Source organism: Pogona vitticeps, chromosome 4 (genome assembly GCF_051106095.1).
Source record: "Pogona vitticeps strain Pit_001003342236 chromosome 4, PviZW2.1, whole genome shotgun sequence".
Lineage (NCBI taxonomy): Eukaryota > Metazoa > Chordata > Lepidosauria > Squamata > Agamidae > Pogona > Pogona vitticeps.
The window spans coordinates 125,992,096-126,008,466 of NC_135786.1; the positions used below are offsets into that span (position 1 = coordinate 125,992,096).

The 16,371-nt window shown below is 42.2% G+C and overlaps 1 protein-coding gene across 2 annotated transcripts; it reads left to right on the forward strand.

The window, feature by feature from the left end:
- The first annotated feature begins 682 nt into the window (after positions 1-682).
- MGST3 (microsomal glutathione S-transferase 3) lies at positions 683-15,422 on the forward strand. Of its 2 annotated transcripts, none has more exons than XM_072998273.2 (6): positions 683-1,016; positions 7,153-7,276; positions 11,489-11,562; positions 13,253-13,310; positions 13,980-14,052; positions 15,223-15,422. In XM_072998273.2, exons 2-6 carry the CDS (start codon positions 7,160-7,162, stop codon positions 15,330-15,332), a joined length of 432 nt encoding a protein of 143 aa, XP_072854374.2. In that variant the 5' UTR covers positions 683-1,016; positions 7,153-7,159; the 3' UTR covers positions 15,333-15,422. The 2 variants fall into 2 exon arrangements, with proteins under 2 accessions (XP_072854374.2, XP_020668010.3); XM_020812351.3 differs by having other exon boundaries at positions 685-950.
- Positions 15,423-16,371: the final 949 nt, after the last annotated feature.

The following is a 16,371-nucleotide window of genomic DNA, read 5'->3' on the forward strand; positions in this document are numbered from 1 at the left end:
CTCCTCCAGTCACTGTCACACACAACTGAACACATTCCCCGCCTTGTTTGATTGGCCTGTAAAGATAATCAGGTCAATGGGCGACTGAGGAGCGGGGATGGGTGGGAGCTGTGCCCATTCCCAGCGGCAATCACATTTATGCAACAAAGATTCTAGGAATAAAGGGTAACAACCCAAACTTTAACATCTTTGATAAGACTGATTTAGCAAGTGGTCTGACCTAGTAGTAACTATGCGACTGCCCTTTTCCATCATCAGTGGAGCTCCATCCTGAGTTAGAACATTACCCGCTCTCCCACCCCTACCGGTTCGCGTGGGGCTGCTGTCAAAGAGTCACAAGCGGAAAGCCTAAATAACAACAATGAAAATAATATTTTTATTTATTTTATTTATTTCATTAGATTTATACCACGCCCATCTAGACAGATAGTCTACTCTGGGCGGCTACTCCATATAACTCTATAACTGGTATTGTCGTTTTTGTTGTTTATTTCAAGAATCCCAGCGAACGCTTTCCTCATCCAGGCTGGGCTGCGGGGAACGCGCCCGCCACCTCGCTCCTTCCCGCCTCCTTCCTCCCTCGTCTGAACCGAGCTGGCGGGATCAGCCCCGCTGGACCGGCGGGGAGATGATGGGGGGTGGCGGCGGTGCCTTTCCGGGTGTGCGTTGCGTCGCCCGCGGGAGGGCCGCCCGTAGCAGAGCGCGGGGACGTCCTCGTCGGTCTGCCTCTCCCTTCAGCGGGCGGGGATCGCGCACCACCCACCGCAGGGCCCGCCGGAACCACCTCGGCAGGGTGGCGGCCGTCGACGCGGAAGCCCCGAGGGTCCGAAGTTCAGGGTCTCGGTCGCCGTTCTGGTCTGCTGCACGTCGAGGCGTCGCGGGGATTCGCTTGCCGCTGGTTCTCACAGAACTCTTCGTACACTCTTTCTTTCGTGGATTGTGAAAACAAGGTGAGACGTCCACGCGCCCTCGCCTTTCCTCCTCCCCCCCCCCCCGGAATAGCGCGAGACGGGCAGGTACGGCCTTCTTCGGTGCGCGCGTCGGCCCTCGCCTTGCAGCCTCCTTTCGAAACACAGGCGGCCTCCGTTTTCTAACAGCTTTACAACCAGCTGCGAGTAGTATTGGTTTTTAAAAACGTAGCTGCCACCACCCCCCCGCCCCATTTATGTGATTTACCCATCCTGGGTTTGATTTATTTAAGGAGCAAATAGCTGTTGGTTGGCAGAAATGTTGGCAAACGTTCCAGGCGTGTCCCTAAAATTTCAGCTATTGTCTTAACCAGGATTGCTGATCTGTTAACTTGAGTGCCAGCAGGCACCTTTGAGATGCTAAGGAGATTTTAGGTGAATGACTTTTGTTTTGGGCTAGTAAAAAGCTGCCTGCCTGCATGGAAGGCAGGATAGATAAGCCAGATCCCTATAAAGTGGGCCATCATGACCTTTGGAAGTTGGTTGTACTTCTTGTATTTTCTGTACTGCCTTCTATTAGCAATATGGAGTGGACAAACAAGAATGTTAAAACTTAAAAGAGTCCCTGTTATAAGGAAACGATGGTGGTTGGATTCACTTCCCGAATGACACTCGGATGAGCCCACTTCCTCAGGACAGATTTGTGTTTGATTTACAAAAGGAGGGCTGACACAGCACAATTTGCCATGAATACCATGTCTGTTTACCTGGGTTTATGTGTAGAATGGACATGGTTGCTCAGGGGCAAAATGTCTGAAGAAGTGGGTTGTATCCACGTGGAAATATAATATTTGCCATCCACCAAGCAGAACTGCAAACTGAACATTTTCCAGTCACTAGGTAACACTGTTCATTCAGCTGCAGCTGGCTTAATCTAGCAGGTAAACTAAATTTTATCCCTGATTCTCTGATAGGGGGGTTGCCACATTTCTGCATAACCCCAATCCCTGGACAAGGAGGAAGTCAGAGTTTCAAAATAAGGCCATGGAGGAGGAGTGATGCTGAATACCTGGCAGTCCTTTGTTTGGTGAGGTGGGAGAGGCAAACCAACCAGCAGCCATTGAGATGGAGTTTGAAAAACCTGTATTGTATCTCCAGGCTCTTGGCTTAAAATTTTTTATTTATTTATTTAAAATATTTTTACCTTGCCTTTCTCCTTAAAAAAAAAAAGGGGCCCAAGGCAGCTTCTATTGTTAAGACAATATTTAAAAGGGTACAGACCTGGCACAGATATCTGGAATGTTTATATTTTTTTTCCACACCATTCACAACATAGTGGTGGCCGGCCTAATGAAGACATGTATGCGTGAAAGCTAGTTTATTTAAAATTTGAAATATGACAGTTATTTTTAAAGCACACAGTGGTTTTGGTTTTTCTCAGATTCTAAAGCATCTTCACAGATGCACAGATAAATCTGTTTGTTTATGAATAGAAACAAATTCTGAGGTTAAGGTTTTATTCAGATTAAGTATTCTGATAAACAGGCTTGTAGACCAGGTAGCAAGGTCAAGTGGGGTGTTGTGCTCTGGCAGCCTAAAGCACAGGGAAGCCTATGTGGAGTGTAGACTCAGTCAGCCATTGGTTCCATTTATGACTTCAATAGGCCTGTGTCATATGATAGAATAGCTGCTGTTGAGGATATGTGCTATTCATTCTCCAGGATTATGGAAATGTTCAACATATACCAAAATATGCAACATATTTTTACACATTGGTTTTTCTTACTGTGGCCTCTATGTAACTAAGGATATATGATCAGTTGTGTCACAGTATTAAAAATTTACAGGCCTGAACAGAACAGAACAGAAGCATTGATGAGCTGCCATGATATCAAGGTGTGTAAAATGCTGAGTCACAGTGACTCTGGAGAGCTGGTGCCTTGGATGATGCAACACCTGCTCTGGTTGGGCAAGGGCAGATACTCAAGTGTATATATAGGAACTGTACAGAGATCATGCACCACCCTTCACTTTGATGATCCCATGCTGTCGTGCTGCCGCTTTGTATATTTGTATACGCTGTAAATACACGTGTTGTGCTGGAGGAAGCTGAACATGTCTGCGTGAGTTATTTTGCCATCAGGACCTGAAAACTTTAACTCTGCTGGATCTTCGCGGGTTCACGGTAACAAGTTGAACACCTAGAGGACATAAGCGAATGTGTGAACTAGTCTTACCTTTTAAGGTGCCACAGCTCTCTTAGCAGATTAAAGCCCAATTCACATATAATCTGTTTTTGGTAAAAAGGCAAAAGTAGATGTTACTGTACAAGATTAGCTGCATTGTTTGTCTCATTTTAAACAGGCCTGCAAAACTTATTTATGGCAATTTGCTAGTAGTTAAATTCCTCTTGAATTATCGGGTTGTTCTTTCACACCAATAGGGTGACTATGGAATTGCTTCCACATGGATTGCCTTCTTATTAGCTCTTCAGCTATTTTATAATGGCCTAACATAGGCTGTAATAATTGTGCTTATCCCTCTATGAACTCTGTTCTCTCTTCTTTTTTTCCTTCTTTCTTCTTTTTTTTTCTTTTTCTTTTTTTGAGCAATGCTTCTTGAACCATATATAAAAGGTGTTTTGGGGCGTATGGGGATGCAGCTGTGAGAAATGAGAATATATGATTTTGTAATACCGTAGTTAAAGCTCAACAGTGGAGGTGAAAAGGAAGCAGGATTGAAGCATGTGTTAAATATTTAATCCTTATCAACCCCTGATGAGTGGAAATTGCCTTCCTTTTCTTAAGCAGAGTTCTGTGCTTGGACTTTGAATCACATGAACATTTGGCTAGCAAGCAAAATACGGTTCCTTTATTGCTACAATATAGCTTTGAATGTGTACTTTGAACTGCACTCACTGCCTGCTTAGCTCCCAGTGAATTACAATGTCATCCTTGACACTTGGACATTTCCTCTGGTAGTGTTGCTAGAATTTTCAGCATTTACTTGCACTGCCAGTGATTGCTGTTTCCAGAGAGCAATGTACGTACACATGGTATGTGATGAATTTTCACTGCTGTAGACAGAGCAAAGACCAGGGGGTTCTAGGATGCTCTTCTGGTGAAGATAGAGCAAAGTAGCAGACACATCTTACCTTGTTGTTACATGCCATTAAGTCACCTCTGACTTACGGCGACCCTATGAACAAGCTGTCTCTAAAATGCCCTCTCCTCAGCAGCCCCTTTTTAAGGTGGTGAAAGGGGTTTGAGTGTGTCATTAAAGTTGAAAGCAGTGCCGTCAGAAGGCCAGACTCCATTAGGAGCCTGGACTCCTAGCTGGGTCACCCAAGGCAAAATGTTCACAGCTGAGACGCCTGGCAAAAGATGCACCCACCTTCCTCAAGGATAACTGCTGCATCAGCAGAAGAGAATGGAGAGTTTCAGCAGTGATGCAGCTACTGGGTGGCAAGCAGTAGCTAAAAGTGACACTGGTGGAGGAGGCAATGACAGGGGCGCTAAAGCTACCTTTTGTTAGTGCTGTGCAGAAAGTGGCAAATGTAAACCACGGCTGAATTTTTCTTACCTTGAAAACCCTGTGATTAGTCACCATATGTAGGGGAGCAACATAATGAATGCTAGATAAAAATGAAACAGTAATTTGGAACTATGCCTCCATCCTAGAAAATAAGCATTAACAATTTATTGAATCGTTCCTTGTTTCTTAAAGGAAGGGACAAACAATTGCTTGGTGTTCTGAACATATTCAGATAGATTTCCAACTACACTAGTTCCTTCAGTAGCATTTTTAGGTAGATTGCACTCCCATATCAGACCTCATTGACATGGAGGTTGCTTACATAGAGCCTTTGTGGAGACTCCCTTATTTTAAAGAAGGAACACTGGCTCCCTGTGGTGTTCAAAGATTCTTGATTCCTTTCTGGTCTGCTGTTTCTTTATAAGCCCCATTTAACCATTAGAGCAGCCACTAGAGATGGGGGGGGGGTATTCGTATATGAATACAAATATCCCAGCACAGGTGGTGTTAACAAGGGTACAGCCACCTGGGACCGGACAGTCCACTCACCAATCTGACACGGATGCCGCGATTCTACCAATAGCTCCGCAGCGCACGATCCACTCACCACTCCTGGCAGGAGGTGGGAGGACAAGCCTCACTGCAAGGTTGAAGAGTGGCGAGCAGATCGCGCGCTGCGAAGCCATTGGTAGAATCGCGCTGTCCGCATCCACGGTCAATTGGTAAATGGACCGTCCAGCCCCATGAGGCTAGACCCTAGTTAACACCACCTGTGTGGGGATATTCATATTCAAATGCGAATACCGCCATCTCTAGTAGCTACCTTAGACCCCTCTAAGCATGGTGGAAACACCAAGAGCTACCCTTCTCTGTTTTTTTCTCTCCAAAGAAATCCCAAAAGCAGACTAAGAACATGCCTTGAATATTTTTGTGTAATTTTCTGGAAGACACACAGACCACAAAAGGGTAGTTGCTTGAATTCATCCAACATGATGAACAAACCATGCAATGAAATTTAATGATTTGTTTATTCAGTCCTTCTGTAAGAGGAAAGAGCTGGACAGTATATACCACCGTATGGAATAAGTCAGGGTTCATGATTTGACATGCTATGCAAATTTGTGAAATAACCCACAATTTTCCACAGAATGGTTCTTTTTGCAGACTAGTAGTGTCAGCAAAATGGCCCAAGATATATCAGCATTATAAGTTAAAGTTGGCAACCTTTGTATTGCATAAATATTCTAGAGTGATTCAACTGGCTCTCTTTTCCCTCCTTCTATATACGCACGATGTATATAGAAGTCTTATTCTTACAACTATATAGAAGTCTTATTAGGAAGGATCAGAAAGTGTATTTTATTTATTTAATTTTGCCTTGATGGCATTCTCCAAGAGGTTTCCATCTATTTCAGAGTTAGGAATTATTTACTTGGCTTGTATTGTGGGATTGGTGGCACTCAGGTCATGCTTATGAGTTGACAAACTATACCGATCAGCCTCCCCAACTATTTTGTACTAATTGTGTGAAGAGACTGAGAATGGGATGTATGAAATATGAAATTCAGTTGCTGGACTCTTCTATGCTTCTGTGAACCTGGGAAGCTGACTTCACAGGCAAAGATCAGTGTGCAAACAGGAAGTTCACACCTTCAACTCATCTTCTGCTATTGAACACTTCAAATAAGGGAACGAACAAGGAAAGCTATCTTGCTTATCTTCATCAGAGGAGTCACCCCACAAGGATTCTAATGCCTTACATGTAGCCCTTGAAGTCAACCTGATTGCTTCCCAGAGATTTATACAGATTTGACAGTGTGAATCCGAGCAGGTCAGGAAGCTGCCTTTTGTCCTTACAGAACATGAAATGGCCTTAAGATGTGATTAGCAACAGATGTGTAAACAGCACATTTACTTGTACAAAAGGGATTAGAGAAATGAGTTCCATAACTTGGCTTGTCTCTGAGGCTGCTCAAGGACTCAGCCTGACTTGTTGGAGAACCTGGATTTGTTTGCTATCCAATGAAACTGTGCTAGAGGATATATTCTGTGTATGCCCCAGAATTATGCTATCTTTCTGCTGAAGTATGAGTAATATATAGAATAGATTAGCTTTAATTATTTTCTGGTATGTTTTCTTCCCAAACGCATGAAACTCGGCCTGCAATTTGTTCTTGTAACCATTTGGAACTTTTACCCTTTTGAATTTTTTTTCTTTCTTTCTAATAAACTACAAAATCTTTTCACACAGCTGTCTGGATTTTGAACTGAGAGCGTTTGCAGTACTAAAACCACTCCTTGCTTTGCCAGCTACTCAATTTATTTTGTTTGTTTTTGTAGTGTTTGTGTATGAGAGTAGTGGCAGCTACCTTCGAAAGTTGGTGCACTAGTTCTCAGTGCCCATCCTTGGGAATGTTTTTTATGTGTTAAACTCTCTGAAGACTAAACAGGTGGGGGGGGGAGTGATACAGTTCCAGTTAAACTTCCAGGATGTGCAAGGGCATTGTATCTTAGTGGCTGTAAGAAGGGGAGCTTAACCAGAGAACTGTGAGATACTGTTAACCTCTTTATTATCTTTGGGTGGCATGATTGGGACTTTGACCTTTATATCTCTCTTGATACCAGTGAGAAGGGTGCAACCCATTTGTCTGGGGGAGGGTTGGTCTTCTACCCTGCTATGACTGACTTATCCCTTTTGTTTTCTCCACAGTGCCAAAATGGTGGTTCTCTCTAAGGAGTACGGTTATGTGATCCTCACTGGTGCTGCTAGTTTTGTCTTGGTAATGCACCTAGCAATAAATGTGGGGAAAGCACGCAAGAAATACCGTGTGGAGGTAAGCAGAAAATTATGTATCTTCTGAAAATTCCCTCATTTAGTGGTTATTTTTAGAGTAGAAACTACTGATTAAAAAGAATCACGCAGAGAGAGACACCAATGATTTTAACAACATCTAGCCTGCAATTCATAAAGATATCTTGGAACTGTTTACTTTTTACTCAGCAAAGCAGCCAGAATTGTGTAGAAGTTGCCAGAGGGTTGTGCTGGGGCTCTCAAGTCCAGAAGGTTGAAGTCTTCTGGCTGAGAAAGAGATGTACTTTGCATGAGCAAAGAAGCAACTTCTTATGTTCCCACTGGATCATACTTTCTGCATACCTTGCTTCCTCTTTCACAATTTGAGTAAATGCTGGGATTCTTCTTTCTTCCTTTGGATTCTGCACTGAAGAAAGAAGTCACAGCAAATAGGTGTTTTGTTTAAAATTGTCTGCAAGAGAGTATTACTAAACATGAGCAGGCTACCATTCAATCAGTTCTAAATAGCAGCCCCTACAAAAACTTTGAAAGAGTTATGGGGCCTGTAGTTGAAGATTTGGAGAATGAATCAGAATTTCTAAAAGACTATCCCTGACAGTGCTCTATAAATGTTTCTGTTAGTAGAAACATAGTTGCCTAGGATAGATGTTAATCCTGCCTGTGCTTATACTGTATATCCTTCAGCTACTAGAACTGTGTCTGTATCTTTTGAGTGGATGAAGCTTGCCTTAGAAGACCATGAGCTGGTTTCTAGAGAGTTTTTTACTCCCAGAAATCTTGTGGAAAACAAAATGAAGTGGTTTAAAAAAAAGCACATGCCCTTTTCATCTGTTGTTGGAAGACTTTTGTAATAGTTTGGAAAAGGGCTAAAGGGTGTGTCTGCTTAACATGGTGAGTCAGAAGCCTTTTTAATGGTCTTAACTACACTCAGATGGAGCTAGAAGTGTGCTCAGTTATATAGTGCCAAAAATGAAAATCACTGGGGGGGGGGGAGAGGGTGCGTATGTGTGTGAAAAGTCCTTCTGAATCTCAATTATTGTTGAAAGTCAAGATATAAAGCCAATAAACGTACAGTATAATATAATATGCATATAGATATAGTTATTGTCATTACTTGAAGTACAGTAACTCTCATCACAGTGGGAAAGTTAAAGACCAATGTGTTCTGTCTGCTGTCCAGATACAAACATTTAATGGTCAATTTCAAGGCCCCTATTCTCCTACCTACTTTTGAGTAGGTTGTGTGCTTTCATTTTTTTGGACTCCAACTATAATTCTCCCAGAATTCTGCAGGCAGAATTCTGGGACTTCCAGCCCACAAACATCACACCTACAGATACCTACATTTCACTCCATTCTGCAGAAGGGCCTGCCTCTGAAGCTGTATGGCCTTCTCCAGCCTTGTTTCCTGTTGTTCATATTTAAATAAAATTGAAGTAGCTACAGTGGTTCTTAGGAGTTGTAATTTTGAGGGGAGATATTTGTTTATAGAACATAATGGACAGAGATACCGTGACTTCCAGGAAACCCCACTGCAGCTCCCTTGCCCCCTTTTCTTACATTCACCTCAGGAAGCAAGGCTGGAGAAAGCCATGGAGCCTCAGAGGTAGGCTCCTCTCCAGGTGAGTGAAATGTGGGTGTCTATAGCTATGTGTTTATGGGCTGAAACTACCAAGAGTTCTGCCTGGGGAATTCTTGTAGGATTTGGGGAGTAAGAGTTCAGGAAACCAAAAGAGCACAACCCTACTTATGACTTCTTTATATAATGGATCTCTTTTTCATGAACAGTTAGTGTGGCACAGTAGTTGTGGTGTTAAACTAGGACCCAGGAGTTGAAATCCCTGTGCAGCTGTGAAATTCACTGAATAACTTTGGTACAGTCATGCTTTTTCCAGCCTGACCTGGACAACACAGAACTGTTGTTGTGAGGAAGAAGGTGGGGGGGGGAGTGCCATGTATACTACCCTGAACTCATTTTTAAAATGAGGGTATAAATTACAGAAATAAATTAAAATAATACTAATTTAAACTGAAATGGTTGTATAAAAATAAGCAGAGACTTCCACTAAATGACTGTCAAATGAGGAAGAACTTGAGCTTCTTGAACCCAGCATAGATGTGGGATTATGTGATTGAGTAGCTCCTGGACTTCCTGAGATCCAAAAGGCCAAATCCTCACATGGCAGAGGACCTCTGATGGGCCAGGAACCTGAACCTTTAGGTGAATGAAGCTCTGAAGCTAAACCAGGGGAGTCTGGATCCCCTCCAAGCCCACACAAGCATGAGAGGATGAAGACATGGGCTTGGCTTGAAGCCCCAAGGCAAAATACAAAGCCCCTTCAGCAGTATGTGGTTTGATTTGGAAGATGCTGTTCCTCCCTGGGAAACCCATGGGCCAAACCTGACTAATGGCTTCTTATTTCAGCTTCCCAAAGAGACTGCAGCCGAGTGCCTGGTGGGGCTTCAGCAGGCCAGCTATTTAAAAAAAAAAAAAATCTTAAGTTGGGAATGCAAACTGTGGAAGACAATGTATCTGCTATTTTCTGATTCTCCTTGCCTTGAACCTTGACTTTGATGTCAAATCCTTACTATTCCTTTTAGACTGCCTGGCTATGATTTGGGACTTTCTCTGTTTGTTCAATCTTGGAGTGGCTTGACTTGGGACTGTTTTGGACTAATTTCATATCTCCTGTATCTGGGTCTGCTTTTCGTTCTAGTGAGCCTCTGCTGGCTGGCCTTCGAAGTAACCCCATCTCAGGAACATGGCAGTAGGCATGTTTTTACCAGCTTAGAAAGGGGTGAAAAGACTTGACTGTACTCTGTTTCCCATGACTCTTGGCTGATACTCCTCAGCTTTTGTACCATACATCTCTGAATGTTTCCACTGAGATGCCAGCTTTGCCTTCAGAAGCTGTACTTCCTTAAAATGTGTCTATTTGTCCTAGGATAAGGTTTATGTTGATTAGTATCCTGCAAATTATTTTTTGTTGTTGTTTATGATTGGTCATTAGAAGGCAGCACAGAATTAACCTACAAGACTTCACACATGTATCTGTTGCAGAAATCTGACTTCTTAATATAAACTGATTATTTAGTCCAGTTTGACCTATTAAAAACCTCTTGTGAGCACTGTACAGTACTTATTTGTAGTTGGAATACCCTTTCTAAACATAAAGAGAAATCAACTCTCATATCAAGAGAGTCGTTTCTGTATGGCAGCACATTTGGACATTGTCACAAACTGGAAGGGGACTTGTAATTTATCTTTACATGAATGGAAAAACAGAATATAGCATATTGCTATAATGGAAAAATTAAGACACCAATTCAAATTACTTAAACAACTTCATTCCCAAAGTGACTGTTCGTAGAATTCATTACACCACGGAAAATAGCTGGTCGTTAGGCAGTGTTGGAAAAGGGAACAAACAGATGGAGTGGCCATGGGAAGCCCCCCCAGCCCACTTATAGCAAACTTCTACATGGAGCATTTTGAAAAACTGTCCCTGGCTTCAGCACTCCTCGCACCCACAGTCTGGTTCCGATATGTGGATGACACCTTCGCAATCTGGAGCCATGGTGAAGAAAAATTGGAAGAATTTCTGAACCATCTCAACAGCATCCACCCAAATATACAATTCACCATGGAAAAAGAAAGAGAGAGCCAACTCCCTTTCTTAGATGTCATGGTCATACACAAAACTGACCTCCTATAGGGACACAAGGTCTACAGAAAACTCACCCACACAGACCAGTACCTACACAAAAATTCCAACCACCACCCACAGCAAAAAAGAGGCATAATCAAAACACTGGTAGACCGTGCAAATCGGAACTGTGAAGCTCAGTTTCTCAGCACTGAACTCAACCATCTGAATTGGGCCCTACAGGCAAATGGCTACTTCAAAAACAGGTTTATGCCAGGCATTCAAATTTAAAATTCTGCAAGTTAGCTGAGAGACTTCAACATGGAAGGTGTTTCATAACAGAAGTTTTTTTAAGTGCTTAGTATATAATGTAAGTAAGTATTTAACATAACAAAATCTATGCATAGTATATAAACCACTTCCAACTCTGCTGTGCTTAGCTTCCATCTGTGTATTCATGAGGGAAACATGCATTTACTGCTGTGAACACTAAATTATTCTTTAGTCTCCCTCAGCTCTGTCACCTGTTGATGATGTGTGGATGTTTACTAAATTAAACTTTTTCCTACCCCTGCCTCCCTCAACAGTACCCAAACATGTACAGTACAGATCCAGAAAAGGGCCACATTTTCAACTGTATCCAGAGAGCACATCAAAACACGTGAGTAGCCCTTCGCATTGAGTTTATTGTTTTTTCAAGTGCTCAGGATTCAGAATGCACATGAATGACATATGTGCTACTTTGTGCTTTAGAGAGGAGTTTGGAAAGTTTGGCATGTAGAATATCAGTTTTAATGCAGTAGTTAATGTTTTCTCCAAAGATACCTGCTGCAGAGCTGAAGGCATAATAAAACGCTTAAGAAAATGTATATCTAAATTGCTGTGCTGAACTTTGGACTGTTGAAATTTCACTGTTGGAGAATACAGGGAGCAGGTTGCCTATAGGAGACTACCAGTGCCAAATACAGTGGTGCCTCGCTTAACGGGCACTCCATTTAGCAACGAAACCGCATACCAACAATGTTTTTGCGATCGCTTTGTGGTGTTCCCTATGGGGAAAAATCGCTTTGTGATGATCGGTACCCTGTTTCGCTTACCGATCATTGCAAAGTGATGATTTTTTAACAGCTGATCGGCGGTTCCAAAATGGCCGCCTGCTGTGTTGCCTCACTTTAGAGACAGCGAAAATGGCCGCTGCAACGGAGGATTTTCGCTTAAGGTTAGTTTTCAAGCCCATGGGAATGCATTAAACAGGTTTTAATGTGTTTCTATGGGCTTTTTAAGATCGCTTAGCGATGTTTTCGGTTAGCAGCGATTTTTGCTGCACGGATTAACATCGCTAAGTGAGGCACCACTGTAGTTCGACATGGCTGTGCATGGACAGACTGAAGGGGCACAGGAGCTGTAGCAGTTGCACTGTGCTAGGCTCATGTTTAAGTCAGTAAGGGCTGCAGACTCCTAGGGGAATCATCCCCTTTTGGAATGACAAAGATTCCACCAAAGTTTCCTTTGAGAGTTTAGGAGGAAACAAGATACTTATATTTAGCATAAATCTGAAGTGCTGCCTTTGGGCACCTCGTATATTGACTATGTGCTTCCCCACTGGTTATCCTTTTCTATCTTTCATGCTAATCCATATTACTTTGCCCTGCACTACCTTTTCTGTGGGGCAGGAGAATGCCATCAGGAGCACATTATGAAGGACATTATGAGGCAAAACTGTAGTTCTTTACTAGATTCGGAAGTTTGCTTGTGCACTCACAATGTCCTAGTAGGTTTATATGGGTTTATTTTATCTGTACAGAATGGGATTATTCTAAGTTATCCATGGACAGATGGAGATTTCCCTTTGTTGGGATAAGTTATGACAAGTGTACAGTGGGGTCTCGACTTACGAACGGCTCGACATACGAACGTTTCGACTTACGAACCGCTCTCATAGGAATATATGGACTCGACTTACGAACTTAGATTCGAGTTACGAACTCTTTTTTTTCCTTTTTTTTAAAGCTAAGTCATCTTAGGTTAAAAGGAAAAAAGAAAAAATATCCCCCTCTAGTGGCAGAAGGCGGAATAGCAGCTTCCCATTAGTTTCTATGGACGAAAAAAACAGATACGGATTAAATGGTTTTCAATGCATTCCTATGGGAAATGCAGATTCGACTTAAGAACTTTTCGACCTGAGAACTGCCTTCCAATACGGATTAAGTTTGTAAGTTGAGACCCCACTGTACTAACTTAGATCTCAGCATCATTGTGTACCATATGGGGTGGGGTGGGGGAGAGGGCTTTAGGTGCACACTGTTAAGTTTAAAAATAAAAACGCCCACCATTTTTGTTTATATTTTCAGGCTGGAAGTGTATCCCCCCTTTTTGTTCTTTCTTGGAATAGGTGGAATTTACCACCCGGTAAGTAGTGTTGTTGTTTGCTTCTTTTTCAGTGGGAGTTGTTGTTTATTGTTTGGCCCAAGAGTGTTTGCTGTCATTCAGAATCAGGATGTTGTCATACAGCCTGTGGCCTTCAGTTGCCTGCTCCTGTCTGCTTTTTGTGGAGCTGACTTTCATAGTAATTCCCATTTGTAACACGGGATTGCAAAAGTCTGAAACAAAATGATTTGTGCCCCAAATACATCAGTTTTGGGGTTTGTGTCCTCTAGCTCCTAAAAGTCAGTTGTCTTCATGTGGAGTATTATCTTCCCTGTGTGTAATATATACCACATATATAATCTCCACCTGCAGGAAGCAGTGACTTAAATGAAGCACATTATTACAGAACCTTCACTATAGACATAGCATTACAGTAAGGATTTGGAAATGCTAGTGGTGAGTGGAGAGCAAATTTGCCCTTGAATCTACTGAAACTGCCTGCCCAGGTCCTAGTGCCAAATAAATCAAAGTGAAGAATTTTGTGAACTTGCCTTAATGTTTAATCTAATGGGCCATGGGTCATATATTTGGACACTCTCTCACAAACGGAGGAGTAGATCCTGCAGGAACTTGTCTTCTCCTCTGTACATTCACCTGTTTATATAAGTTCCTATGCTCTCAGTGTGTACTAATTCTCTGTTTTCTTCCTAGCGTGCTGCTACAGGACTTGGCATAGCGTGGATCATAGGAAGATTGCTATATGCCTATGGCTATTACACAGGGGGTGAGTATTTGGACTGAACAATGCAGTCCATTCTTTTGGGGCAAAGCTGGATCTGCTCTGCATTCTACATCTTGATCCTCCTTGCTTCTGCACAGCATGCAAAGACAGTGTGGGTTATGTAAATAATGCATTTGGAGTCAAGAGACCTGTTCTGTCCCATGCTCTCCTCTTGAATAGGGTAGAAAATTATGGGAAGATGTTTGGGGGGCAGTGCAACTTGAATCAGGTGCCCGAAACATTTAATGTACGTTAACTAAAAGCTTCCTATCCCCCTGATTTAGATCCTAAGGCTTTACTGGGTTCCTCTTTGCTCTGGGGAAGCCTTTGAGAGCCTCAAGACAGGATAGGGAAACCTTTTAAAGTAAAAAGTCACCACTGGATCACTGCCATTGAGACTGGGACCATCATTACCAATCCAATGGTGATTTTTTAAAAACAAAACATTTAAAGCTTCTTCCCAGCCCAAAAGCTCTCAAAGGCTTCCCCAGGTCAAAAAGGACCGACCCCTGATGGAGTCTTAGAACCTAAAACGGGAGAGGCTTTTTGTGAATATAAGTTAAATGTTTCCAGCACCCAATCTCAGTTGCGTTAGGCACTTAACTTTCATTTCACTTCCACAAGAAATATGTTCTCTGGAATACCAGTGAAAGCTGTTTCAATAGCCAGACGCTGATTGATTAGGAGAAACTAATCCAGCTTCCTAGTTAGCATCAAGTTAGGAGTAGAAACACTTCACTTTTGTGCTTATGTGAAGTGTGAGAAGGGCAATCCTGTGATCAGTGCTAATGAAATAGAAATTATCTATGTACTTGGCTACTGAAGGCCTTGAGTAACAGTCGTTCTGTGATAGTGGTACCATGGGCCTTGAGAAAGGGAAAGCAAAGCTATATACAGAACAAAACATACTAAAATTGTAAATTAATTTGTGAGAATTATATGGGAAAAAAGGCAATGAGAATTTTGTTTTGTCTTAAGTAGATTGGAAACGCCTGAGGTTTTATATTATGGGTTGTACATCTATCCTTCAGATATGACACTAGCTGCGTGTGGTATTTCTAGAGACTCTTGTTCAATATCAGAAAAAAAGATGGTCTTTTTGCAAATAAGGCAGTTCATTTTGCCATTTAGGCCAGTAGCAAATCATGTGATCATTGTGCCTTTGCCTTACAGATCCCAAGAAGCGAAGCCGGGGATTCCTTGGTTCACTCGCACTCCTTGGTTTGGCAGGGACCACTGTACACTCAGCTTTCCATCACCTTGGCTGGGTCGGCTGTGACTAGACACCATATACGTAATCTGTGGCTCCCCAAGAATTCTTTCAAAGATGCCATTTTTATATTACACGTAAATAAAAACCTTTCTTGATAAGATCTGTTAGTTTAAAAGTTTCCTTCTTGGTCACGTCAGGAATGTTCTATGTCAAAGAGCATTAATCATGCAACCTTCTTTCTCTGTTATTATAAATACTTTCTGTGAAAAAAGGACAGTATACTAGCACGCATCTTTACCCTAATCGGGCAATTAGTTTGGCATATCAAAAGCTGATTTTTCAGTTCTGTTTCCTAGGGCCTAAAAGAGGAAGGCTAAGAAGTTTGAGGCTCTATGTTTTACTACAGCTGGATATCTTTTTCCCTCCTGAGCTCTTGGCACACTGATATGAGGAAGAAGGTGTCTTGCTTCCCAGTGTGGGGTAATAAACTCTTTACCATTTCTGTTGAGCCTGGCTGGTTGGCTCTTTCCCAGCCAGGGGGAGTTTTACACCTTTTAACAGCCAGGCTGCAGGTACTGCAGATTTAGAGAAAAGCACCTTCATACCACTGCATTTCACTGGTGCACTCTGGATGCTGGAGCTGCTGGATTTCGATTTATTTTCCCGTCCTTTGTTTCTCATTATGGTTCCTATAAGATGTGGAAGCACCTGTTCTCTTCTGCTGTTCCTGTCTTGCCTTCCCTTAGTTTTCTTTTTATTGTTTTGAAGTTTCTGTTCTAACAGACACTATTGCCAGTGTTCTTTTTCAAAAAATAAATAAATAAAAGAAGAGGGTTGCTATGGAGAGCAAGAATTTTGGCTAGCAAATAACTCCTCCACATACTTGTTTCTAATTATTCTTCTCTGCCAAACTCATCTATGGGTTTCTGTTATAGCGAAAAGGCCACTGATTTCAAAGGAAACATAAAGGACAATGGATTTGGCTGTTATTCTTTTCACTGGTTCAGTATAGAGAGGCTGCATTTAAGTAGCTAACCATAAATCTGGAGAGTGAGTGAACCATAAATCATAAGAGAGTGAGTGAATTTTACAGCACCATATTTGATATG

Excerpts from the sequence above, each read along its gene's own strand:
- MGST3 (XM_072998273.2), top strand. The coding sequence starts at position 7,160 with ATGGTGGTTCTCTCTAAGGAGTACGGTTATGTGATCCTCACTGGTGCT. Across the intron at positions 7,277-11,488 it reads GCAAGAAATACCGTGTGGAG|TACCCAAACATGTACAGTAC; the intron begins GTAAGCAGAAAA and ends CTCCCTCAACAG. Across the intron at positions 11,563-13,252 it reads CAGAGAGCACATCAAAACAC|GCTGGAAGTGTATCCCCCCT; the intron begins GTGAGTAGCCCT and ends TTATATTTTCAG.